The sequence below is a fragment of the Candida albicans genome, chromosome 2 (genome assembly GCF_000182965.3).
Source record: "Candida albicans SC5314 chromosome 2, complete sequence".
In the NCBI taxonomy this organism is placed as follows: Eukaryota; Fungi; Ascomycota; class Pichiomycetes; order Serinales; family Debaryomycetaceae; genus Candida; species Candida albicans.
The window spans coordinates 784,123-810,526 of record NC_032090.1 but is presented as its reverse complement, the minus strand read 5'-3'; the positions used below and the strand labels follow the sequence as shown (position 1 = coordinate 810,526).

The window sequence follows — 26,404 nt, the reverse complement described above, 5'->3', positions numbered from 1 at the left end:
CATTCCAAGCTCCCTTTTACCAGCCAAATGCCTGTATTAAGTGATAAAAAGAAGTGGCAAAAAAATATTGCAGCTTCTGTGGCTCGAACACAGTACCTCCAGATTTCAGGTTAGAAATTCTTCAGTCTGACGCTCTCCCAGATGAGCTAAAGCTGCAACAGAAACCCACGCCGGGATTCGAACCCGGAATCCTTTGATTAGAAGTCAAAAGCGATAACCATTTCGCCACGCAGGCTTTCTTGCTGTAAAAAGTTTTGTTAGTTTTTGACACAAAAATGATATCACAGCCAAACTCTTCATATTTGATACTATGCTTTGTGGATAGTTTATGGTTTCTCTGTAACAACGAAAAATACCAAGAATTTTAATATGTTGATTCTTGAAAACATACAGATGTCGGATAAATCTAGGTGTCAATTCAGAACTTGGAGTGTCTCAATATCATTTTTCAGTTATGTCCTCCGTTTTATCTATTCAATTCAATTCGTCCATAAGATTGGCATTATTGTTTGATATCTGTTGCTTTTTGTGAAAAACAAAGTTTAGAAACTTGGTTTGGCTTCATTTATTGCATTTTTTACTGTCTATTTTGCAACAAATTTTGAAAGAAAATTATTGCATTCATTGACCAATACTTTTAATATTTCAAAATGCTCTATAATAAATATCAAGTGTTCCTTCTCCCCACAGAATAAATAATTGGTACTACAGCAGTTCTATACTTGTCTATCTTCATGAAAGTTTCAAAATGACAGCATTGTGGGTGCAACGTTTGAAACATGCAGTTTTGGTTAACACACGAAAGTTATCTTTGTTCCCCCACGAAAATAAGAAAAAAACAATGTTACACCAAGAAATCACATGTGAACTCGACTCTTCAACTTACAGTCGTTGAATCTAGCGATCCCTAGTATACTTTAAATTCAAAACTTTTGATATTCATTTTGTGTGATTGGGTGGAAAAAAGTGTCCCTGATAACAACTAATAGTCAAAATACCACAATAGCCATGTCGTCCGATAGTAGTTCACCAGAAACAACAACAATATCTGAACAAAATACAACTACAAATGAAACAGGAACTGGAAAACAAGGTAGGAAAAAGACAAAGTCGTCCGTTTTATCAGATGAACAAAAGAAGGTATGTATACAGTCAAGCTGATTGATTTTGCCTCTACAATATGTTGTTTGGTTTTGTTTCGTTACTGACAATTATTACATCTAGGCCCACCATATCGCTTCAGAACAGAAAAGAAGAGAAAATATCCGTGCTGAATTTGACAAAATAGTATCTTTGACTCCTAATTTAAACGAGCTGGAAAATCGATCAGAATTAAATATATTAACCAAAAGTGCTGACTATATTGACGAGTTGAGAGCAGAGAATATTAAATTGATTGAAATATGTCGTCAGAAAGGTATTAGCATACCACCTGAGTTAATATATTCGGGACCAAAAAACGATGGTAGTGATATCGCAAAATAAAGAATTAAACGATGTTGACGATTTAATGTTATTAAAAATTAGAAATGGTAGATGGACATTCACATGTATCAAACATTAGTGAAGAACTGATAAATATATTATTATTATTATACGATTATTTGCTTTATTTATTAATTTTTTCTATGTACCTCTATTTTCAAAATAACTGCATATTTATGATTCTTACCTTTGTGGTCATACACGGTGTTTACTGGTAAATAATCACCCTTGATTTCAATATAATCCTTTGGATGACATAGGAGTTGTCGATAACCTTTGAATGTAAACAGACTTTTAATCACGTCCGAATCTGATGTGAATAATGTAACCACTGAAAATTCACCTTTCTTTCCAACTTGACAAATGCAAGATTCATCGAAATTGTCAAACTGAGAAACCGAATCATCATCCGATTCATCTTCTGAATCACTAGCAAAGTCATCATATATGCCAGTAATATCTTCAAAACTTAAACCTCCCCATTCTACTTTAGCCCCACGAGGTAAACCCCGAACCGTAACAATCACTAAATTGCCTTTATTTTCCAAATCAGTCCAACACGACCTGACAATTGGGACATATGATTCGTCGGTAATAAAACATACAACCAGAGCAAGCTGTTTGACATTAACCAAATTCTTTACTCTAACCAAATGTTGTAAGGATAATGCTGAATCAAATGCAATCGACTTATTTGAGATATCCATTGTTGCTGGAATTAAAGGTATTTGCCCGGATAATGTTGCAGTCTTATAAGATGACTGTGTATTGACAATGCTTTGCGAGTATGGACCAATGTTTTGTGGACCCCAATAAGATCTTGAGCGAATATGAATACCGGTTTTCGGTTGAATGTGTTTGAGAACAATACAGGATAACTGAATCGACTCAACCTCTGTCTCAATACAAATTCTGGATGGTGGCAAGTATATATCTTTGAAAAAAGTCCCATAAAATTTATTAACCTTTGCAAAGTTGGACATGTCCGATAATAATAATGTTATATGCTGTATGTCATTAACAGTTAATTTGTGATCACCAAGAAGTTTATCTAATTGTTGAAAAATATCTTTTGTTTGATCTTCAATAGTCGATTTCATTGATGTCAAGTTGGATATATAGAGTGTAGTCTCTGTAGGTGTAACATCAATTTTTGGAACAATTCTTTGACTATCAATCAGTAATCCCGACAAACTGATATCAGCCTTTGGACAAGAATCTGCAATATCTTGAAACTCATCTTCTAATAAAGGCAAACTTTCAAGTGGCTTGTAATCCGATGTGACATTTTTGTCTGCCAATTCAACTTTTATCCTCAAATAAAACACATCACTACTGTGCTCAACAATATCTTGTTGGGTGATAACAAGTTTCTTCTTTTTGAAAAACGGACAATCCAATACAATTGTTTCAAATTCTCCACCTTCACCACAAATATGGGCTTCGTACATTAGATTTAATTTAACCAAGGCTGGGAATAGTTCAGATATACTTTTACCTAAATGATTCTTTGTAAGTCCAATTGCTGCAACTTTTATAATCCTTGCATCTAATCCACTTTCACACATTTCTTTCATTAAGTCGTATTGGTTCCTTTGCCATAAATAAGTCAATGAAGTCAAACCCAACCTGTCGCAAACATTTTCGACTCGTGTTCTTTGATAATGAGATAAAATTGCTCCACAACTAACTCCCTCTATTTCAGGATGGGCATCTACTATTTTAGATAGTAGTTTATATAAATCTTCAATTTCATCATTTTCTGTAACCAGGTATTCCAAGTTTTGATTCGTTGATTTACCAAGTATTGGCTGTCTATAAAGTGGCACATCAAGACATTGACTATAATATTCAATCACATCGTGTCCCACAGTTTGGAACATAAACGAATCTATCTCGTCAGATATCTCAGGATACAAGTTTCCTAATGCTACCAACTCATGACCTTGTGAAATACAGTGGTATATGTTGAAAAATGAATCTTTACCACCGGATATTAGTCCAATGAATTTCATTTTTGGTCTGTGCTGATTATTGGTTGGTCGTCTCAAATCCCCTACATCTTCTGACATCTGAGATCGAATGAGCACACAGTATAGACACCAAACTTTTGTTATTACCTGTATATAGTTGCAGAGAAATTGAAAAATTGGTTTTTCTCAAGTGCGCACGTCCTTGAACAATCTACTTTTTTTGTCTTCTCATAATGTGTGAATAGAAAAGAAAAAAAAAAATTTTCAATTGGTATGGTTTTACACTCCTCTTTTTCTTCTTCTTTTGTTAAGCAACAGATTCATCAGACACCATGCCACGTATGTGCTTTACTATCATTATTGTTACTAACGTTGAAGTTAAACTAATGAAACACTTTTAACGATTTCAGAACTTTCGAGTACTTCCTGGTCGTTGAGGTTCGGGTCCTCCTATTTTCTTTGACATTTTCAAAGAATGCTTTTGCAAATACAAGAAACTTTTTCTTACATTTAATTCAGTAACTGAACTCCCGACACTTCAGTTACAAATAATTAAAATTACATTATACAAGCTCCCTCTTAAAAGGGTTCAATAATGTTTCTATTTTTTGTTTATTTGGGTATATTGGAAGCTTGGGTTCAAGCGTATCCAAGTACCTGCAACTAAACTGAGACTATTGATAAAACTGTTATAATGAAAGAATAAGTTTCTTAATTGCCTTGGCGTTCAAATTGAATTTGTGTTGTAGAGGACCTGTAGTTTATACTCTAACGTTTTGTTTATTCTCATAATTTTAAGAACATCATTCTAACATTTATTTCTTCAGGTGCTCCAAGAACTTACTCCAAGACTTACTCCGTCCCAAAGAGACCATATGAATCAGCTCGTTTAGACGCTGAATTGAAATTGGCCGGTGAATACGGTTTAAAAAACAAGAGAGAAATCTACAGAATTGGTTTCCAATTGTCTAAAATCAGAAGAGCTGCTCGTGATTTGTTAACCAGAGATGAAAAAGACCCAAAAAGATTATTCGAAGGTAATGCTTTGATCAGAAGATTAGTCAGAATCGGTGTCTTGTCTGAAGACAAAATGAAATTGGATTATGTCTTGGCTTTGAAACCAGAAGATTTCTTGGAAAGAAGATTACAAACCCAAGTTTTCAAATTAGGTTTAGCTAGATCTATCCACCACGCCAGAGTTTTGATCACCCAAAGACACATTGCTGTTGGTAAACAAATTGTTAACATCCCATCATTCACTGTCAGATTGGACTCTCAAAAACACATTGACTTTGCCCACAACTCTCCATACGGTGGTGGTAGAGCCGGTAGAGTTAAGAGAAAGAACCAAGGTAAAGGTGGTGAAGAAGGTGCCGAAGAAGAAGAATAAATGCATTAGCATTCAAAAACAACCTGTAATTTATATAAACATAAATAAAACTTTTCTTTTAATATCAATATATTGGTTTACAACTTTCCAATAATAATATTACAACAATGTAGAGCTTGCCAATAGTTTTGACATTGCGCTCTAAGATAAGAACGATAAACGGATATATTTCAAGGTGATACACTCTTCGGTATCCGTGGTATTGGTTGCAAGAAATACATTAATTTACAATTTGAATTTTAGGGCTATAGCCCTAATTTATATACAGAACTACATAGTTTATTTTTTCTCCTCTTCTGCACACCTCTTAGTATGACAAGCACAGCGAAAAAAAAAAATTGTATGAGGGCCATTACAGTGTGCGCAAAGAACTGCTGCTACTGCTTTGGAGACACACTCTCTCGCACTAAACAAAATTAAATTTTTTCAAATTTTCGTTTTAACAATCCTTTCTTGATACTAATTCACCAACATATACATCAAAAATGGGTAAATCGTATGTGATAAATAGAATAAGAGATATAATGGGAATGTGACATTAAACGATAGAATGAGTTCAAAGGACAAGAGATTGAAGGTTATGTAAATGAGAAAGATTATGAATTCAGCTCAAACTTCTACATTGAAAAGAAATACTTCATCAGAGAATGTTCAACCAAATATTCAATCAACATACTCTACAAAGGAATAACGAGATTCAACTAATTATCAAGAGCATAATGAATAATAAGGGACCACTTCTGAACATCTATTTTTTTTTTCAGTCACATTGTACATATATTTATCAAATCTGGATGGGTTATACTAACATTAATATTTTTATAGTCGTGGTTACAGATCAGGTACTCGTTACGCTTTCCAACGTGACTTCAAAAAACATGGTGCTATTCCATTGTCTACTTACTTGAAGGTTTACAAAGTTGGTGACATTGTTGATATCAAAGCCAATGGTTCCATCCAAAAAGGTATGCCACACAAATACTACCACGGTAAGACTGGTATTGTTTACAACGTTACCAAATCCTCCGTTGGTGTTATCATTAACAAAGTTGTTGGAAACAGATACATTGAAAAGAGAGTTAACTTGAGAGTTGAACATGTTAAACACTCTGCTTGTCGTCAAGAATTCTTGAACAGAGTTAAATCTAACGCTGCTAAAAAGAGAGAAGCTAAAGCTAACGGTGAAACCGTTTACTTGAAGAGACAAGCTGCCAAGCCAAGAGGTTCAAGAATTATCTCCACTGAAGGTAACATTCCTCAAACTTTGGCTCCAGTCGCTTACGAAACTTTCATTTAAACCAACCATCCCCTGTTTATTAGTGTTTATATTATTACGTATAAATTAATTCACATAAAGATTAAAAAAATTAAGAAAAAGTAGATTGGTTTTGTGAATCTTCTGTAATATATCTGTTTATATTTCTAATAACAATGAACTTCATTCGGCTTTCTGAGAGTTGTATTGCTGATGAACAAGTAAACAAGTAGACCAGAAACAATGAGTTGTATCGTATGAGTTGTTCGAAAATTCGCGTCCACTAACAACAACAACAACACTGCCCACACAATCTATACACACTTTCAATATTATATTATTCTTGAGCAAAAAAAAATCTACAGAAATATAACTACTTCTTTTATACATTTGTTATTATACAGATAACGTTGTCTCATATCCACATTTTCCAATGTCAAACACAGAGACGGAATCAAAGAAAACAGAGGGAGGGGATACATCTTCCCATGTATTTGGTAATGCATTGCAGACTTGGGTAGAAATTGATTTACCATCATTGCAAAAGAAATTGGATGAACAAGGGATAGAATTGAAAGAGGATCAAAAAGCTTCTTTATTAAGCAGAAAGAACTTGGCTTCAAAAACAAAAGAGTTTAAAAAATTGGAAGATTCTGAGAAATTAAATCAATTCAAATCTTTATTGAAGTTGTATCAAAATGAAATTGATAATTTGACCAATAAGAATAAAATGGTTGAAAACTATTTCTTTGGAATTTATAGAAGTTTGGCAGAAGCACCGGATCCACGTCCACTACTTGAAATGTCATTAGACTCAGTAATTGAATCAAAAGAAACTGTGTCATTCAGAAAAGAGGTGGATAGGTTGACCGATGAATTGGCAAAACGTGCCGATTATGACAATTTAAAACAAAGATTGTTACAGAATGAACAAAAGGCAGCAGAGTTATTGAGTTTGAAATTAAATGCCAAAGAAGATGAATTCAAGTCAATAATAGATGAAAAAGAATCCAATTGGTTAGAAAAGGAAAACAATTTAAAAGATCAAATCAAAATAGCACAAAGACAAATTGAAGAATTACGAACTTCTAATGAGGTGACTGAATTAAAATTGGATAATCAAAACAAACAAACAGGAAGGGATGGAGTTTCAGCTTCTACATTGGCAGAATTGGAAATTGTAACCAGAGACGCAGAGGCATCGAAGAAGAGAGTGTTTGAATTGGAAAAAAGAAATGAGGACTTGAGACGTGAATTGTCAAAATCACAAAATGATATCGAGATTAAACTGATCAAAGAGGATTATTCCAAAAGGGTATCTGAATTAGAGGGTGAAAATGTGCTTTTAGTGGCCAATTTAAATCAAACCCGTAAAAAATTACATGATTCTGATAAAGAACATGCATCGAAAACAGATTCATTAAATCGAGATATCTCTAGTATGGAACTTGAGATCAAGAATTTAAAGGCTCAATTGGACAAAGCATCTGACTACGAGGAGATTAAAAGCGAGTTACAATTACTAAGACAAATTGAGTTTGGACATGGAGATGATGACGATGATGATGACGAAACTGGAAATGCTAATGCTAAAGTGGACTCGATACTTATAGAAAGAAACAAATCGCTTACACAACAATTGGCAGATCATAGAGCACAACATGACGATTTGAATTCAAAGATTGTGAGTCTAGAAGCACAAGTAGAATCATCTTTAGCAGAAGTTAACAGACTCAGAGAGTTGAATGAAAAATTGGAAAATGATTTGACCAATCTTCAAGATGTTACCAGCAACAACAGATTCAACGATAATGCAAGTTTAATTTCAGGTATGACCAGAATGACTAGACCGAATGGTAGAAACGGAAGTATTATTTCTGGACAACCAGGCAACAATTTTGGTAGTGGATTGGGGATTGTCGCTGAGGACTCACCATCAATTCTACCAATAATAACCAAGCAAAGAGATAGATTCAGAGAAAAAAATAATGAGTTGGAGGAAGAACTCAGAAAACAACTCAACCTAGTGAACGAATTAAAGAGACAGAACAATTCATTGAAAAAAGATAACGAAGAGTTATATGAAAGGACAAGATATTTGGCATCATTTCAAACACCAGGGACAAGAAATATTACCACTACGTCATCAGGAAGAAAATTTTTGAATCCAAGACCAAATACTGACATAGAAAGTAATCCATACCAACAAAGCTATGAATCGAAATTGCATCCAATTGAGCAGTTTAGAATGAGAGAACAGGAAAGAATAAATTCTAGATTGTCTCCGTTGGAAAGATTATTTATATCGATAACAAGAGCAGTTTTGGCCACCAGAACAACACGTATGTTATTTTTAGCATATTGTTTAGGACTACATATTGTCGTCATGTTTGTGACTATTTATGCTATGAATTTGCTGACTGCATTGATACCTGAAGTTGGAAAGAACACGAGCACTGGTGGAATAGCTTCAAATAAAGTAATTAGTGACGTTCTGTCAGGAAAAGTAGCGAACCCCTTATAAACGATTAATATAGGTTTCATATTTTTTTTTAATTCAATCGTCTAAATATACATTCAAACACTTTAGTAGCAACTTTATTGGTTTTACAGTAAAATTTGCCTCTTGGCTTCTTGCGGGCTCAAAACTGGGAACAGGTAGCGTTTTGACGAGTTGTCTGCAAAACACGTGATTATTTGTTTGAGAAATCAGGAGTCTTTTTTTTTCTGTAAAACTCCATACTCCGCATTGGCACGAAAAAATGAAGGAGGAGAGTATTAAGTTTGTGTTTAACATAGCAACAATTATATATATAAGAGGGAGATTTTGTATTACGTAGTCCTTGTGGGAGTTTTTTTTTAGTTTTTTTTTTTGCCATTCAATTCAATTTTTTCCCTTCCTTATAAATATCCCTTTAATTCCTGTTAAGTTTTTCCTTTTTTTTGGATTTAATGAATAGATTCTTATTCAACTGTTTATTATTCATTGGTTTACTTTTAATATACAAATATTTATTCATGTCTGCTGATGGTAAGAAAGAAGATATTCTTGAAACTGGTGAGAAAATTGATGGGGAATTACAAGTTAAATTAGGGGATAAATTCTTTCCCATTTCAAGATTTGCCAAACCTCATGCTGTTGTTCACCCTGCTGATCACCATTCGAAAGTTGATGCCAACAAGTTCCCCGATGTTGAACCAGAACAAAAACAAAAAGAGGATTTAAAAGAGTTTAACCAACAAGTCTTAAAGCCTGACATTAATAAACCAAAGGTTGATCCTAATTCATTTCCAGATATTGAACCAGAGGCTAAAGAAAGAGAAGCCAAATTAGAAGCTGAAAGACTTAAAAAGAGCCAATAAACGGATTAGCTTTTTTTAAGCCATTGAATCTTGATTCTAATATGTTGTTGTTTTAATAGGTGTCTATATAAAGACATATAGAAGTAAATGTTATACGTATATATATTTTGGGTTGGAAAAGAAGAAACATCTTTATCGCATTTGTGTCATTGTAAATCAATGTAGAAAAACTTTATTGTGTGTGGGAAACTAAAAAGACCAAACAAACAAAACCAAAAAAAAAAAAGGAATTGAAAATGTTCAATATTCTTCTCTGTCTCTAGTAAGAAACCCTTCTTTTTGAATTTCTTATTTATATACATATTCAAAGTCATACTATCAGAAATTGATCATCCATGTTACTACCTAAAAGACTATTGCGACTGCTAATCTATTTGATATTTTTTTTAACGGTCTCTCTATTTTTGTTATTACTTGCAAACAAACATCAAATCATTGAGATCAATAAATATATTCCGTTTGATATATTTGGTACTGCAGCGCCATTATTTTTCCAACCACCTTCTGATCTGTTTATTGTGGATATATCATTTGATAATTGTTTCAAGTTTAGTTTTAATAATAAGAGATGTGGATTACCTGATATCAACAAAGGATTGTTGGGTGACAAAGCACAATGGTATCGATTAAGAAAAGATATATGTCTAGGATCTTCATGGAGTAAAAAACAATACTTGAATTATAAAAAAATAAAGCATGATAAGTATGAAGAGTATTTATCAGCGGGAAAGAAGAATAATAAAAATGTTGTTGACGAAGTCATTATAGATATTGCAGTTGCTGATCCCGTTAATGACGTGAAAATAAAGGGAAACGAAAAATTGAAATTACCTAAACACATTATTCAAACTTTTCATAACAAACAGGTGTATGATGATGATACCCATGCAAGTTTCACGGAACAAAATACCAACAATATAGTAAATGCTGCTCCAGTAGATGATCAAATACAGGCAGAATTGGAGTCTGAGGGCAATAAGGATGTCGCAACTGCAGAAGAAAACCGAAAAGAAGAGGAGAGTAAGAAAGAACAAGATGACGAAAGAAAGGATGCAGCACAAGAAGATGCAAAGGAGAAGGGGAAAGAAGCAGAGAAATTGAAACAATCATCCGAACAAAATGACAATGATCAACCCAAAGACTTTGAGGAAGAAATTAAGCCTGAATCCCCAAAAGACGAGAAGAAAGATAAACGAGAAATTGTCACCAACAGAAATGATTTGAATAGAGTACTTTACGTTCCAAAAATGGAAGCCGTTTTGAAAAGTGGGTGGAGATACAAATCCAATGGTATCTGGTTAAAATATGGTCCACATAGCAGCAAGAATGCGGTGTCGGCCATTGATTTATTATTTGGGTATGAAACAGTTGATCCTAGACCAAATTGGAATTTAATCAAAACCCCAATCATCGGTGTTTCCAATCCATCAGACTTGCCGGCATACATCACATTCAGAAGAGGACCCAAAATTGATTACAAGAAAGAGATTGGAACAACATTGACAATGAACTCAGAAGACAAATTTAAGATTCTTCAAATTGCTGATTTACATTTTTCAACTGGTTATGGTAAATGTTTAGATCCACAACCTCCATCTTCAGCAAAGGGTTGCAAAGCCGACTCTAGAACGTTGGAATTTATTAATAAAGTATTGGATTTGGAGAAACCTGACATGGTGGTTTTGACTGGGGATCAGATATTTGGCGATGCATCGCCAGATCTGGAATCGTCTGCATTCAAGGCATTAAACCCTTTTGTAGAAAGGAAAATTCCATTTGCAATTACTGTTGGGAATCATGATGACGAAGGGTCATTGAAAAGAGAGGAGATTATGGGTCTTTATGCTGATATGCCGTACTCAGTTGCAGCCATGGGTCCAGCCTCAATTGACGGATTTGGAAACTATGTGGTAACAGTACAAGGAAAATCATCCAAAGCCACAGCATTATCTTTATATTTTGTTGATTCTCATGCGTATTCCAAAACCCCGAAAGTTACACCAGGTTATGATTGGATCAAAGAAAACCAATTAATTTATTTGAAGCAAGAAGCTGAATCAATCCAGAATAGTGTAGAAAAATATAGAAAAAGCAACAAAATCCCATTGGCAATGGCATTCTTCCACATTCCATTACCAGAATTTAGAAACTTGAATCAACCTTTTATTGGAGAAAACCGTGAAGGTGTTACTGCTCCACGTTATAATTCAGGAGCTAGACAAGTGTTAAGTGAGATTGGTGTAAGTGTAGCTAGTGTTGGTCATGATCATTGTAATGATTATTGTTTGCAAGATACGCAACAATCTCTGTCTCCCGGAGATAACAAAATGTGGTTATGTTTTGGTGGAGGAGCAGGATTGGGTGGATATGGTGGATACAATGGATACATTAGAAGAATGAGAGTTTATGAACTAGACACCAGTAAAGGAGAGATTAAAACTTGGAAACGCACTGAGGACAATCCCGGTAATATCATCGATGAACAGGTATTAGTATCAAACGGTGACGTGGTTAATTGGTAGCAGGATCAATTTGATTATTATTATTGTTACTAGGTAGTTATAGTCAATATAAATTAATTCAAAGCTTTTTTTGATTGTTACTTATTGTTAAGCTCGGTTAAAGTATCTTTAGTTTAAGAAATGATAGACTGTCATTCAACATTCAATTCCGAAACTTATCTGAATAATACACCACCACGAAAAGTTGTACAAAAAAAAAAGAAGGACAATAGATATTTGAGGAAAAGGAAAAAAAAAGAGTGAGAAAGTGTGAGGGAAAAAAAATATTGTGACATGGGCTCTCTTCAAATCCCGTCTATTCATATTCATACAAACAACAACAAAAGTCGTCTAGGTTTCTGTTCTTTCATGGTATTCTTTTTTTTAAGATTTGATTCAAATTAAGTTTAAAGATCATATAGAAAACCTAATACATTAGTTCGTGTGTATATGGTACTCAAATCTAACAAACAGTCATGACAGAGATTAATGATTCTACAGAAAACATAACCCGAATAGATCGAAATGATGCAAAGGAATTAAAACATTGGTTAGCCAAGGCAAATTGCCAACACCACTATTCCAAGTTTATTGAAAATGGAATTACTATGGATTTACTACCGGAATTAGACACAGGTTCATTAAAGGAATTGGGTATTTCAAAATTAGGAGACCGGTTAAGATTAGAAATTGCTATATCCAATTTGAAGGCTGAAAATTTGAAGGAACTAATAAGTGTTGACGAAATATATCAATTGTTAAATTTAAATCCTCAACCAAGTGGATCTTTGACAAACTTGAATAACAATAATAATAGCTTGTTAGATGTATCCAACAGTAACGAAGGAACATTAACCCAACTAAGTCAAAATAACTCCAGTAATAATTTGCCTATTAGTAGCATGAATTCCAGCACTAACAATATAAATGGTAATACCATCAATAGTAGCTCTGGAAACGTTGTCGGTAATAGTGCTTCCAGTAAAGATTCCAGTAAGACCATTACGTTCATTTTACAAGATGGATCAACTAAACGTGTAAATGCCACTGGTTGTTTTAATGCCCAAGCAATTAAAAGGAGAGTTTTGAAGAAATTAGGGTTCAAGCCTGATGAAATTCAATTTGATACTTATGTCCATTCAGTTCCACACGGTGTTGAAAATGTATTATATGGGAAAACCGAACCTACTATTACTTTATTATACGATGTTGAATTAGTTACCATTTGTTATTCACCAGAACGGTTGGAGAAATATCGTATAATGTTGGTACCTAAAAATGAACCTCCTACGCCAGCAGCCATTGAAACATCGAAAAAAATTATGTCAAAATATAAAAAGCAAGTTTCTGGATCTAAAGCTGAATTGCAAGAAGAAGTTAATCAACTTCATACCAAAGATGTTCAAGCACATAGATCGACCTTGAGAAATTTCTTTGGACAAAGACCTCCTAGTGAATTGATTTCATCGAATTTAGCAGAGTATTTCCCTGACACAAGACAAAAAGATTTGGAACAAACCGTTAGAAACTCTGTTAGACATAGTGTTAGATTATCTCGAAGATTTAATTTACCAGCTGGGGCATTTTCTTCAAGCGTATATTCTCTCAACAAGAGACAATCTATTTTGAGTAATTCAACCGGTTTTCCTTCAAATCGTACAATGTCCATTTCTTCTGGTGAACAACAAAGTGGGGTATTTAATACTAGCGGAGGTGGTAGTGGTGGGTTAAGAAGAGCACAACGAACCATTGGGGATGTGATGGTGAATAGTATTACTGCTATTGATGAAGTAGTGAATTCAAACGATACATTTTCTGTATTTAATAAACCTTCAACGTCATTTTCAAATCAGCCAGTACAACCATTAAATAATCATGATTCGAGATCCATAATATCGTCAAAATCATTAAGTGGGGGAACTGCATTGCATAGGATTTCTATATCTCCAAATTATAACGACAACCCTGCTCATGATCGCCATTCTACAATTGAATTATTGAATCCATCTGACTCAGAGGGTGAAGATGGTGAGGAAGATGGAGAATTTGGTATTTCTGACTATGCCGGATTGAGTTCTAGTTCTGGGGAGAATGGTCCGCCTGAAAATTGGTTAAAGGGGGCTAGAATTGGTTCTGGTAGTTTTGGTACAGTGTATTTGGGGATGAATCCATTTACAGGGGAGTTGATGGCAGTAAAACAAATCCCGTTAGTCAATGAGAATGGGAATAATAGTGATACTGAAAACATCCAAAACTCCATGCAAGAACAACAACGAGAAATGATGTTATTAAAGGAATTGAATCATGAAAATATAGTTCGCTATTTTGGATCTACAACCGATGAGAATTTTTTAAATATATTTTTAGAATATGTGCCCGGAGGTTCAGTTCAATCGATGTTGAATTCATATGGGCCATTTGAAGAGCCATTGATAAGAAATTTTGTTCGACAAGTATTGATTGGGTTAAGTTATTTGCATGGTGAAGATATTATTCATCGAGATATTAAAGGTGCCAACATATTGATTGATATCAAAGGTACTGTCAAAATTGGTGATTTTGGTATTAGTAAAAAAGTCAGTGCCATTGATGAAGAAGATGAAGATTTCAAAAAAACAGGTAAAAGAGCATCTTTACAAGGATCAGTATTCTGGATGGCACCTGAAGTGGTTAAGCAAACTACATATACTAAAAAAGCGGATATTTGGTCAGTTGGATGTTTGATTGTGGAAATGTTTACTGGTAGACATCCATTCCCAGATTTGAGTCAAATGCAAGCATTATTTAAGATTGGTAATCATATTACCCCGCAAATTCCTGAATGGTGTACTAATGAAGCCAAAGAATTTCTAAAGAAAACATTTGAGATTAATTTTGAAATGAGACCAGATGCAATTGAATTATTAGCAGAACAATTTTTAAATCCATTAATTATGTCGAAACAATGATAAAATATAAAGTTATACTGTACCACGTGATTGTTGTATGACGTAGTAGGAACAATCTAGAGCAATGTTTTTAATTATTGTTGTTGTAATTTACTTGTGTGTGTGTGTCTTTTTGTTCATTTTATTCTAGTCAGCCTTTTTTTATTTGGTGTGTGTGTGAGTGGGGTGTTGCATATATTTGGTGGGGAAGCAGTGGGAGGGAGGGCTAAGCTTTTTGAATCTTCATTTATTCATCACGGACACACACACACACACATTGTTATTTTTTTTTTGTTCCTCTTCCCACTCCCTTTCTTTCTCATTCTCTGGATATTTGAGTTGTCTTGTTTCTTTTCTTTGTTTTTTTTTGAAGTTATTTGCGTATTTTTTTCTGATTGGAAATTTACTCCCTAAATTTGTTTTTTTTACAACCAATATTCAGCTTTTTTCTATATGAAGATCAATTATTATGGATATTCCCTTGAAATCAAAACCAAAGGTATCTACAGTGAACCTACTTGCAGATTCCAAATTTGAAATAGGGTCAACCACAAATTCATCAGCCCCATTGGATATAGACAACAATGACAAAGATGAACCATCTCAATTGAACCCTAATTATCTAAAAATTCGACACAGTTCAAAGAATCAACAACAAGACCAGCAACAACTAGAAGGATTTCCTCCAAATTATACATTTTCTCGACGATACTCGGAAACAGAGAAGAACAATTTTGACCCTGAAACTGGACATAGAATATTTGCTGATGGTAAAATCCGACCTCATCAAGTTAAGCACGAACACATGGGTTCAAGAAATACATTTACTAATATCAATGATTTTAATAATTCCAGTGAAGTAGGTAGAACTAATGGCAACAACCACATCACCAACAACATCAATGACAGTAACAACAACAACAACAACAATTTTAATAACAACCAGTTACATGCAAGATCTCACGATAGCAATGTAGGCTATAAAGATGAAACGGGATACGAAGAGTTTATACCGGGATTAGATTTTTCGAGTCTTGTTTCCAAATGGAACAGCAATTCTAATTCTAATTTGGATTTGACACGAAACACTACAAATGTGAGTTTGTATACCACACATTCAAACACACCAAGAAGTCGAGATGGGTCATACCTTGATTTAAATCTATTGCATTCCAAAGTGGCCCCACAGCCTATCAAAACTTCAACTGATCAACAAAGAAATTTATCTTACTCTAAATTGCATGAATTTATGAAAACTAAACAACAAAAAAATGCTTACAATAGTAATAATAACAACGACGAGGACAATGATATAGTACTGTTAACAAAAGACAATTTTTCTCGATCATCATCAGGATTAGGTTCTAGCCCTGGTTCTGTCAAGCGTGAAACTTCTGCTAGTTCTATGGCAGAAACTTCAAAAGCAAGAAAGAAACAAAAATCAGCGATCGACCCGATCACTGGCGAGGTCAATTACGAACTAATCATAAATAGTTTGCCGCCCAATTTCAATGATATGCCATATTCTCAACGTAAGAAATTGGTAAAATCATTTTCCGAATCAATTGATTATTCGCAGTTTTCATTGTTTGCTAAGAACTATCTTGGTTCCTCAGTGGGTTCTGCTAAGACATTGAAAGGGAGTAGTAGTGGTACTGGTATAGCATCTGCAAGTAGTAGTTTATCTCGTCGAAATCGTGTGGGGAGTCTCAATACACTTGCCGGAAGATTGTTGGCAAGAACTTCGACTACTGATTTCAAGAAACTCCAAGAAGCAATGAAACCAAAGTACAATGTTGATGAAAAAGGTGCTATTGTTTTGGGTCACGAATTGGGTAAAGTAATAGGGTTCGGTGCATGGGGGACAATCAGAGAGTGTACTGACCAGCAAGATGGAACCATACGAGCTATAAAGATTGTAAAGTCAACTCGTGACTTTGATGGAGGGCCAGGAATTGGGAACCATTCTAGTGGTAATTTGAATTCCAAAACTGATTTAACTGGTTCCATGAAGAGCAAAAATCCTCGAGTTTTAGAAGTTTTCAAAAAAGAAATTCAGATATGGAAACAATTGCACCATGATAATATATTGCCACTAATAGACTACTATGAAACTGAAGATGCGATTTTTTGTATCATGAACAGAATAAATGGGGGAACTTTATTTGAAGTTGTTGATTCCTGGGGACAATTCAACGCTAGAGTTAATCTCATTTGTGGACCGTTAGAATACCTGTTTGAAGAGCAACGTCATAGACTTTTAAAAGTGATTGAATGTGCTCGTCAAATAGTTCAAGCATTGCTCTATATGCACGAAGAAAAGGGGATAGTACATGGAGATCTTAAATTAGAGAATGTTTTAGTGGAAAGAGAAAAAGGTAACTGTAAAATGATTTTATGTGATTTTGGAATGTCGAGAGTTTATAGTTCAAGAATTAGTCGCAAATCATCGAAAAGACACATTCACTACAAGGGCAACAATAAACTATCGATTGATGGCGATCTTGAAGATACACTTATGATGAGAAGCAGATCTTCCAATATTGAATTTCGGAAACCGTATTTTGGCGGTGATTCACCAAGTTCTCGCAAATTAGATTTTGATATAAGAGATGATTCACGGGTTGGACTAGCAAATTTTTTCCGAGCTCATGGCCCTTCAATGCAATCAATTCATTTGACTCCAGTTGTTTCAGAAAACGGACATTCGCCATCTGATGGCTATTTTGATATCACAAACAAAAATGATAACGGTGGCAACAACGATAAACCAATGTTTTCAAGATATCAACAGGTGTGTAATGACGGTAAAGAAGAACATGGCATTGATTCGGGTTTGCCTCATTCTCATATTGGATCATTACCTTATGCATCACCGGAAATTTTACAACCTTCTCCGCCACCTTTGGGTCCTAGTGCTGATGTATGGGCATTTGGTGTATTGATGTATGCAATGATTGTTGGAAGATTGCCATTTCAACATCATTATGAACCCAGATTGAGAGCAATAATTGCCTCAGGTAAATTCAATAAATTGGATTTACGCAAGGCATGTTTATTAGAGTGGGTGTTAAAAGAAGATGCTAAACAGAAGCAACAAAATCAACAACAAAATTCCGACTCAACTGATAATAACGGTTCTAGTTGGACTAATGAGCTTCTTAATTCAAATTCATTAATTGATATGAATAGACAAAACGATTTAATAAAGTTAGAAAATGAATGGTGCAAGTATAAAGATAAACGAGAATTTGAGTGGTTATATGACATTGTAATTGGTTGTTTAGAACCAGATATAACGAAGCGATGGGATATGGAAATGATTAATGACCAAATTTGTACATTTAGTAGTATATAGACATATGTAATGTGTTTTACTCCAAGGTAATTAATGTTTGATTTTTGAATTGGATAGAGATCTGTAATTTGAGCTTCTCAAGTCCGAAATGTACAAAATACTACAATAATAAATTTCTTGTATCTAAACATCACTTTATAAGAATAGGTATATAACTTGTATCTACTATGAGTAAAAAAAGCAAGGAGGACACGTTTCCAAATAATCTATAACCTACCTAAATTTATTCTTTAGCAACTTCAATAACAACTTTACCGGCAGCTTTACCAGAATCTAACTTCTCGATGGCTTGATCCAATTGATTAAATGGGTAAATGCTATCAACAAAGATTTTCAAGTTGCCACTACCGATCAAATCTCTTGCTTCTTGCATACTTTCTTTGAAATTATCTAACATTATAAATTTATAATTGAATGATAACAATCCAAGAGCACCAAGAAGTTGTCTCCATGCAACTTTTGATACAGTTGAAATCAAATTATAAAAGCTAGATCCTGGATAATCACCAACAATACTATAATAACGACCGATTTTTTCAGTCAAAATATTATTAATTTCTGGGAATAACTCGTGACCTCCATAAGAATCCAATATATAATCAAATTTCCCAGTTGATTTAACTGATTCTAAAACAGGATAAAGAATGTTTTTATGTTTAGTGTAATCAATAATAGTATCAGCCCCCAAGGATTTAATAACATCTTCAGTTCTTGGTGAACAAGTAACAACAACTTCTTTAGCACCACCTTGTTTAGCAAGTTGAACAAGATATCTCCCGACTGAAGTACCTCCACCAATAACTAAAACTTTACTATCTTTATATTTTAAATCTTTGGACATTAATAAAGCAGTTCCAAACACAGTTGGCCAACTGGAAGCTTCAGCCAAAGAAATATTATCTGGTTTGGCAATCATATCAACTTCATTTGGATCAACTAAAAGATACTGTGATGCAGTACCTTGGGAATAAACTTTATGATAAATCCCTTGAACCAAATCACCAACTTTAACATTAGTTTTCACATTATCACCAATAGAAAGAACTTCACCACTGAAATCTCTACCAAATCCATTGTTGTTGTTGACTAATAATGAAACTAAACTAGTGGCAAGATGGTGTAATTTAACATCAACTGGGTTTAATGAAGTATAGTTAATTTTAAGCAAGATTTTACCTGGTGGGGCAACATAGGAGTCAGGATTTGAGGGATCTTTGACTAATTTAATTGATTTATCAGTCAATTGAACAGGAGTACTGCTGTTTTTATAAGTATAAGCTTTGAAATTTAATTCGGGAGTCGTTAAAGTCATTTCTGTTATGTGTGGCGATTGAGTGTAGGGGTTGAAGAAAGTGAAGAAGAAAGAAAAAAAGGGGGTGAAAGTTATTCAGTGTTTTTTTTTTCTTTCTCGAAAAAACAGGGTTATATATATGTTTACAATTGTAAATTAAGCATTCAAAGTTTCATTTTAGCTTACTAATTATTTCTTATCACAATTACGAAAAGCGGACTTAACGTATTATTTTTGCGATGACTGAAATTTTCAAAATTAAATTCTTCTAAAATGTTGTTAGTGACGGATTAATCATTCCATTCGTAGTTTTCGAGTCTTTGTGTAAATTACGGATAATTAAATCAACTCTGTTTTCCTTCTTCTATTGCATGTATTTTGTGGGCTTTGCTGTTCGATTTTGGCTAAACATTCAACTTCTAATCCAGTAGTAAATCAGAAATATTCTAATTGAACTGTTGTCAAGACATACAAAAAAATTGTGTAAGGATAGCCAACTAGTTTTAAGAAATGTGAAATGTGAAAATGACTTTCACCGAAGGAAAAAAAACGTTTTTCTGCCACACAAAATTAGTTCAGTGGTTTATATACATTTTCCGAACTACATTCCATATAGTAACAATTGACCATAGTTCATCCTGTAGCAATATTTGATTGCCAAAAAAAATATTGCAGCTTCTGTGGCTCGAACACAGTACCTCCAGATTTCAGGTTTGAAATTCTTCAGTCTGACGCTCTCCCAGATGAGCTAAAGCTGCAACAGAAACCCACGCCGGGATTCGAACCCGGAATCCTTTGATTAGAAGTCAAAAGCGATAACCATTTCGCCACGCAGGCATTTGGTAGCAGATCAAAAAGCGTGCATTGATATACTAGCTAAACTTGAATGTTTTTCTTTTGAAACGAAATTATTGTTAATGTAGAAGATTAACTATCAGTTAGGAAATAAAACCTTACTACATTACTTATTAATGGTAGAAAATGCTACAAGTGAAACAACAATAGTAATTTGTAAATTATACTAAAAATTAAACACAATCATATTTTAAAAGAAAACATAATATCAAAACAAACAAGCAGAGATTGAGCCAAGAGATACAAATCAAACAACAAATCAACGACCCACAAATTAGTATTGTAGAACAGTTCACACTAATTTCTCACAACAAAAGCATAGCACCAAATATTGCTGCCATTAACCCAGCATCTCCATAAAACCACCCATTTTGTCCTAAAATACCACCCATTGCAGCAACACCACCTCCAGTATGAGTTTTAGTTTTAGTTGAAGTAGTGACTGTTCTTGTAGTTGTAGCATTAGTGATATTATTATTATTATTATTATTATTATTGTTGTTGTTATTGTTTGTATTATCAGCAATATTGTTATCATTCTTGTGATGATGACTACTTGTGCCACCACCACTTGTAGCATAAATCAAATTGGAAATTATTAAAATGTATACAATTTGGAAAACCCTCATTTTTTATATAAAATTGTTACTTTGTTGATCTTTAATACTGTAGTAGTAGTTTAGTAGTGGTTATAACAACAAAAGTTGATTATTTGAAAATTGAAAGTTGTTTCTAAAAGTGAAAAGAAAAAGGGTTAAGAGTGTTTCAAAGATAGTTTTATTTTTTTTTTGAAAATAAAAAGGTCAAAGAGTAAATGGGGGGAATGCATTATTTATTAATAGGGAGTTGAAAAAAAAATAGGAACAAATAAGACATACTTTATCTTATTGTTTCCTAAAAATGTTGATTGTTTAATAGTGTGAATGTAAGTATGAATATGTGAAAAAAAAACCCTTTTAAATTTATCCCTGGATAAATATTGATATGCCTTTTACTTTCTTTTAGCGTAATAATACGTTATGATACTATATCACTATTGGTAGACTGTACAATTGGTGAATTCATTACTGTCAATATTTTAGGAACTACTTGTTGATTTTTTTTTTATTGTTTTTTAGCTGCAAAGCACAAGCAAAAAATGTATAAACAATTCCAAATGCGATACTACAATCAATACCCAAACAAATAATCTCAACAAATAAAAGCAACTAATATTATCCATCAATTTCTATTAATAGAGAAAGTTTTTTTTAAACTCCACATTGAATTTTCGAAAGAGTTGGTCTTCTTACATGTCACACATTCGGCTAAAAACGGCATTTTTTTTTTGCAACAATAACAATAGAGATAAATTTGTTCTATTGTTCTCACATTCTAGAATGAACACAAGATGGTAAGACGCACGCACGCAGGCACGCATTAACACATAACCACACACATACATACATACATATGTAAGTTATTATTATATTGCTGAACCCTGAGCATTGTTCAAAGTTTAATCTTCATAAATCTAGATGTGAGTTATTTAACTGATTACCAACGAGTTAATAAAAAGTATGACCAAATACTACAATGTATATAACTAAATCAGAAATAATATTATCTATTGTACAAAGTGAGGGTGTATTTGCCATTATGTAGCAATAATCTAATGCTATTTATATATATATATGTGTGTGTGAATATACCTAAACGTCTAGATAGGTAAAATTAACCTTGTTGTTGTTCATGGTGCTGTTCTTGTTGTTGTTGTGAGTCATTTTCTAATTGTTTTTGTAGTTTTATCAAATCATCAACTTGTAATTGATAATCCCATCGAGAATTATCATGAATAATAAAATTTATAAAATGATCAGGACGTAAACTATACCCTAATTTATAATTATTTCGATAATGATTGAATAAATCATAACTTTCTCTATAAATGCCAATATTTGATACATTAGTTTGGGCATTGTTATGATTATGATTATAATTACTAATTTTTAACAATTGACTTAGTTCTAAATTGTGATAATTTGTAAAATTCATTGTTTCCAAATATTCTTTCATCATTATTGGATTATATTTTAATAAATTAATATGGTCTGATTTCAGTAATTTATTAAATTTGATTAAACTGTAAGCTTGATTACTCCCATCAGGTGAATTTTCATTGGGTGAATGTTTATGCGCTAAATATTTTGATACATCTTTAGTATTTAACCAAAGATTGAAATTATTGAAATAAGTGAAATCACGATGATTTTTTTTAGCTAAAGATTTCAAATTATATTCATCATTGAGAATATACATGAAATTTTTCGGGATATAACCTGGTTGATTTTCCACCACGGTTTGAATTAATGGTGATAATTCATTATAAGAACTAAAATGGTTATTTCGACAATTATAAAGTTTTAATTGTTGATTCTTGAGCGAGTAGTTATTATTTTTATCACCATCTTTTTGATTTTGTTTCAACTGATCAAATTTTTGTTTCCCCGCGTCAGTATTTTGATCAATAGTCAAGAAATCATTATATCTATCTGGAGATTCTTCATTGGTCAAGGCTAACCCAGTGATATCAATGTATAAGCCAGTATCAATATCAATAAAACGAGCATCAATGTTGTTATTACCATTCCCCTTGGTACGATGAGTAACTGAAGATCCCACATCAATAAAATAACGTCCCATACCATCAAATTCAAATTCTTCGGTTTTATCACTATTACCAAGACGTTTAGTCCCAGCATTCTCCACCACTAAAGACTGATTATAAAATCTTGCTAATTGATATAATTCATGAATTGGCATTTGAACATCAATATCAGTGTCCCAGGGGAAATTAATCCCATTCCAATACCATGACAATAATGAACCATGAGCAATCCAGGTAATTAAATTATTTGATTGAGTGAATTTTAAATAGTTCTTTAATAATCTATGTAATATAATTGATTGCTGTTGAGCATTGTGAATTGTAAGCCCATTGTAAAATCTCCAATCATAATGTTCACCACTCCAATTTTCTTTCATTGCCTTGACATATTTGGCTTCATAAAAATATTTTGGTGGATCTTTACAATCAACACTATATTTTATTGAACTCAAAAAGTCTTTTTCAGAGTTTGATAATTGTGAATTTGATGATTCAAGTTGGTTAATGATTGATTGTGGATCATTAATGAAATATTCTTCAGGAATCTCAATTATATGGCTATCAATTTCATTGTCCTTGGGATTGTTTTGTTGTTTTGTTGGTAATAATGAGGGTGGAGAATTCTTAATCAAGGAAATATAACTTGACAATACATTTAAAGTTGATGATTGTTCATTTTCCTTGTTAACTTTTGATGCTAAGTTTGATGTCAATTTCTCATTATATAAAATTGAATTACTAATATTGTTCACATTATAGTTATCAACATCAAATTGGTAATTTCCATTGGTATTTGTTAAAAAAATCAATCTTTTCGGTGATGGTGCTTGAGTGTAAAGGTATGATTTACCAATTAATTCATGATTAGCACCTGTTTGAGCTTGTGCTGGAGCAAAAATCTTATATCCCAACATGTTTGTAGCTTTATTTTCATTTCCATTATTAGCGTTACCTATAAATTGACAATATTGATCAACACTTTTGATTTCAGAATCTTTATTTAATTTGTCATTGTTGGATATATCAAATAAACTGGAACAAAGGTCAGTTTTTGATGGGTTGAGAATATACTTGTGCAACTTGGAGAAATCAACCCAATCAGACCAATGGAATGGTAATTTTAAATCATTACCGTTGTCTTTATTTGTTTCGATATAATTATAGTATACTGATAATGTTAATCGAGGATCAAATGGTTGAATCAAAGGTTTCTTGTCAGTACTTGATGACGACGACGATGAGGGAGATAATAAATAATTTGGTACTTTCACTGATACGGGTAAATTAAAACTATCGTCGAGATTCCAAAGATCTATTTTATGATTTTCATCTTGTAATTTCTCGGATTTAATTATTGTTAATTGTTGTTGGAAATTTGAATCAGAAAACAAATTATAATCATAAACTAAGATATTATAATACCATTGATTGAATTGAAGATTAATCTTTTGATATAGTTGGTTTGTATATATATTTAGTTTGGATTGAGTGGTGCTTAGATACACTGATGTAGTGGTTGAAGTGGATAGGTATATTGTATAAACGATGGTGAACAATAGTATAGATTTAACAAACAATTTTGGTGATAATAATGCTCGCTTTAGTCTTGGCATTTTGTAGTATATCGTGGTATGAGTGTATGGTGTTGATTATATATATATTGGGAACAGTGTTGCCAAATTCAATAGAAAACAAATAAGTGTTGTCAAAAATAAAAAAAATGAATCTGTAAAACTTGTTTGTTTGTTTGTTTGTTTGTTTTGATTTGTTTGTGGATTATGGTTGTCTATTTCTTTCAATTATAATAATATTTTAATTATAATAATTGTTTAAACACTTTGAATATAAATAATAATTTGTAAACTGGAAAATTGAAAATTGAAAAATGAACCAAACCAAACCAAACCAAACTAAAATTAACTAAAGTGAAAAACGAAGAAACAAAAAACTTTAATTCAAGATCTCTCAAAACTCTAAAAGGTTATTTTGTCTGTATTAGTGATTTTAAACGACTGGAAAAGATAATAAACCCTAAAAATCCCTTTGTAAAAAGTATAAAATATAAATCAATATGGATTGGAAATAACTAATAAGTAGTTTTTGTAGAATAAATGAATACTTGAAAACCCCCAGAAAAATTCAGGAAGAGACATTCACACATATATATATATATAAAGCAATACAATAAATTACTTTAGTTCGTAGATTAGAATTGGAATTGAGAAAATCTGTTCTTTTTTTTTTATTTCTTCACACAAACACAATTGAAATCACACAAAAAACAACAAGGCAAAAAATTAAAACACAAAACACAAAATGCAAAAACTCTTGAAACTAAAAGTATATGCAGATTATTTAGAAAGGAGTAAGTAGTGGGGCGAGTGGAAATTAGAAAGTATGACGAGAATGACGGAATTGGCACCAGTTCTAGTTCCAATAAAAATATAATTACTACGAATCCGGTTGGAATTTGCTTATTTGTATACTGTGCTTACCTTTGACGTGTTAATTTAATTCTATTGCAAATTTAAATCGATCAACAATTAACATGATTTATTATTAGTACTTTTTTTCGTGTGGTCTAATCTAATTAATTCAATTCCACTCTTTGTCGTTTCGTTTTTTTTTCTCTCTCTTCTCATTTATTTTCATTGGTCAGATCCTTCAAGTGGTTCCTTATTTTTTTTCGTATTAATTCAGTTAGGGGTAAGTTTACTAACAATAGCTATCCAATAGTAGCCCTCACATCTTAATCCAATATTTGTTTCAACTGAGGTGTACAATTTGTTTTATCCCTGTCATGTTTAGAAACAAGGGATAAATTTATCAATATTAATTAATCCTACGCAAACAAACACATCTCTCCAAAAGTTTGCCAAGAAATAAAATCACACACAAAAGAAAAACTAAGGAAATTCTGTAAGAAAACAAATTGTTTCCAGAGTCGTTTATGGACTAGATTCGACACTATTTATGGAAAATGTATGTGTCAGCCTTATTTTACTGTCGTTATTGCTGCTTTTAGATATGGCCAGATCGATCATAGACGAAGTCATACCTCACATCCCCTTTGACCCTGGAAGTCAGGGGTCGAATCACTTCAATTAAAGCAAACAAGCATGTTTAATTGTGACAAAAGCTAATTTATAGGGGACTCTATTGTTTGTCACTGCTTAATCAAAAAAAAAGAAGTTTAACAATATCAGTTAAGGGTTTGTGTGACATTGGAGTAAACAATAGAGGTTCAACAATACTATGTAGATTTTGGTTATTGTTGAATATATCTTACAACTATCACAGAAGTGATAATTCCGGCCTTTGGAGCAGTAGCAACCTTTTCGTGTTTTTTTTTGTTTTTT

At 32.8% G+C, this 26,404-nt stretch overlaps 12 protein-coding genes and 4 non-coding genes across 16 annotated transcripts; 8 read left to right on the top strand and 8 right to left on the bottom strand. All coding sequences in view use genetic code 12, as the record gives it.

Annotated features, from left to right (window-relative positions):
- Positions 1–68: 68 nt before the first annotated feature.
- tF(GAA)3 lies at positions 69–156 on the bottom strand. Its single transcript is given in 2 exon segments — positions 69–104; positions 120–156. It is a non-coding gene; the product is annotated as a tRNA-Phe (tRNA).
- Positions 157–162: 6 nt separating this feature from the next.
- tR(UCU)3 lies at positions 163–235 on the bottom strand. Its single transcript has one exon. It is a non-coding gene; the product is annotated as a tRNA-Arg (tRNA).
- A 773-nt stretch (positions 236–1,008) lies between these two features.
- On the top strand, positions 1,009–1,485 carry INO4 (Ino4p; the record flags this gene model as incomplete). The annotated part of the gene is made up of 2 exons (XM_019475218.1): positions 1,009–1,140; positions 1,225–1,485. 2 exons carry the CDS (start codon positions 1,009–1,011, stop codon positions 1,483–1,485), a joined length of 393 nt encoding a protein of 130 aa, XP_019330763.1.
- A 131-nt stretch (positions 1,486–1,616) lies between these two features.
- Positions 1,617–3,500, bottom strand: CAALFM_C203830WA (diphthine--ammonia ligase; the record flags this gene model as incomplete). Its single annotated transcript, XM_715870.2, has 1 exon — positions 1,617–3,500. The coding sequence occupies one exon, from the start codon at positions 3,498–3,500 to the stop codon at positions 1,617–1,619; it is 1,884 nt and encodes a 627-aa protein (XP_720963.2).
- A 290-nt stretch (positions 3,501–3,790) lies between these two features.
- RPS9B (40S ribosomal protein uS4) lies at positions 3,791–4,848 on the top strand (the record flags this gene model as incomplete). The annotated part of the gene is made up of 2 exons (XM_019475217.1): positions 3,791–3,797; positions 4,286–4,848. 2 exons carry the CDS (start codon positions 3,791–3,793, stop codon positions 4,846–4,848), a joined length of 570 nt encoding a protein of 189 aa, XP_019330762.1.
- Positions 4,849–5,333: 485 nt separating this feature from the next.
- RPL21A (60S ribosomal protein eL21) lies at positions 5,334–6,145 on the top strand (the record flags this gene model as incomplete). The annotated part of the gene is made up of 2 exons (XM_019475216.1): positions 5,334–5,344; positions 5,674–6,145. The coding sequence occupies 2 exons, from the start codon at positions 5,334–5,336 to the stop codon at positions 6,143–6,145; spliced, it is 483 nt and encodes a 160-aa protein (XP_019330761.1).
- Positions 6,146–6,536: 391 nt separating this feature from the next.
- Positions 6,537–8,627, top strand: CAALFM_C203800CA (uncharacterized protein; the record flags this gene model as incomplete). The annotated part of the gene is made up of 1 exon (XM_715872.2): positions 6,537–8,627. The coding sequence occupies one exon, from the start codon at positions 6,537–6,539 to the stop codon at positions 8,625–8,627; it is 2,091 nt and encodes a 696-aa protein (XP_720965.2).
- A 494-nt stretch (positions 8,628–9,121) lies between these two features.
- Positions 9,122–9,466, top strand: ASR3 (Asr3p; the record flags this gene model as incomplete). The annotated part of the gene is made up of 1 exon (XM_715873.2): positions 9,122–9,466. The coding sequence occupies one exon, from the start codon at positions 9,122–9,124 to the stop codon at positions 9,464–9,466; it is 345 nt and encodes a 114-aa protein (XP_720966.2).
- A 335-nt stretch (positions 9,467–9,801) lies between these two features.
- Positions 9,802–11,988, top strand: CAALFM_C203780CA (phosphoprotein phosphatase; the record flags this gene model as incomplete). The annotated part of the gene is made up of 1 exon (XM_715874.2): positions 9,802–11,988. One exon carries the CDS (start codon positions 9,802–9,804, stop codon positions 11,986–11,988), a length of 2,187 nt encoding a protein of 728 aa, XP_720967.2.
- Positions 11,989–12,443: 455 nt separating this feature from the next.
- STE11 (mitogen-activated protein kinase kinase kinase) lies at positions 12,444–14,915 on the top strand (the record flags this gene model as incomplete). The annotated part of the gene is made up of 1 exon (XM_715875.2): positions 12,444–14,915. One exon carries the CDS (start codon positions 12,444–12,446, stop codon positions 14,913–14,915), a length of 2,472 nt encoding a protein of 823 aa, XP_720968.2.
- A 448-nt stretch (positions 14,916–15,363) lies between these two features.
- CAALFM_C203760CA (protein kinase) lies at positions 15,364–18,252 on the top strand (the record flags this gene model as incomplete). The annotated part of the gene is made up of 1 exon (XM_715877.2): positions 15,364–18,252. One exon carries the CDS (start codon positions 15,364–15,366, stop codon positions 18,250–18,252), a length of 2,889 nt encoding a protein of 962 aa, XP_720970.2.
- Positions 18,253–18,475: 223 nt separating this feature from the next.
- On the bottom strand, positions 18,476–19,564 carry YIM1 (Yim1p; the record flags this gene model as incomplete). The annotated part of the gene is made up of 1 exon (XM_715878.1): positions 18,476–19,564. The coding sequence occupies one exon, from the start codon at positions 19,562–19,564 to the stop codon at positions 18,476–18,478; it is 1,089 nt and encodes a 362-aa protein (XP_720971.1).
- A 649-nt stretch (positions 19,565–20,213) lies between these two features.
- On the bottom strand, positions 20,214–20,301 carry tF(GAA)2. Its single transcript is given in 2 exon segments — positions 20,214–20,249; positions 20,265–20,301. It is a non-coding gene; the product is annotated as a tRNA-Phe (tRNA).
- Positions 20,302–20,307: 6 nt separating this feature from the next.
- tR(UCU)2 lies at positions 20,308–20,380 on the bottom strand. Its single transcript has one exon. It is a non-coding gene; the product is annotated as a tRNA-Arg (tRNA).
- Positions 20,381–20,703: 323 nt separating this feature from the next.
- Positions 20,704–21,027, bottom strand: PGA16 (Pga16p; the record flags this gene model as incomplete). The annotated part of the gene is made up of 1 exon (XM_715879.1): positions 20,704–21,027. One exon carries the CDS (start codon positions 21,025–21,027, stop codon positions 20,704–20,706), a length of 324 nt encoding a protein of 107 aa, XP_720972.1.
- A 1,084-nt stretch (positions 21,028–22,111) lies between these two features.
- CAALFM_C203710WA (uncharacterized protein) lies at positions 22,112–24,658 on the bottom strand (the record flags this gene model as incomplete). The annotated part of the gene is made up of 1 exon (XM_715880.2): positions 22,112–24,658. The coding sequence occupies one exon, from the start codon at positions 24,656–24,658 to the stop codon at positions 22,112–22,114; it is 2,547 nt and encodes an 848-aa protein (XP_720973.2).
- Between the last annotated feature and the right edge of the window lie 1,746 nt (positions 24,659–26,404).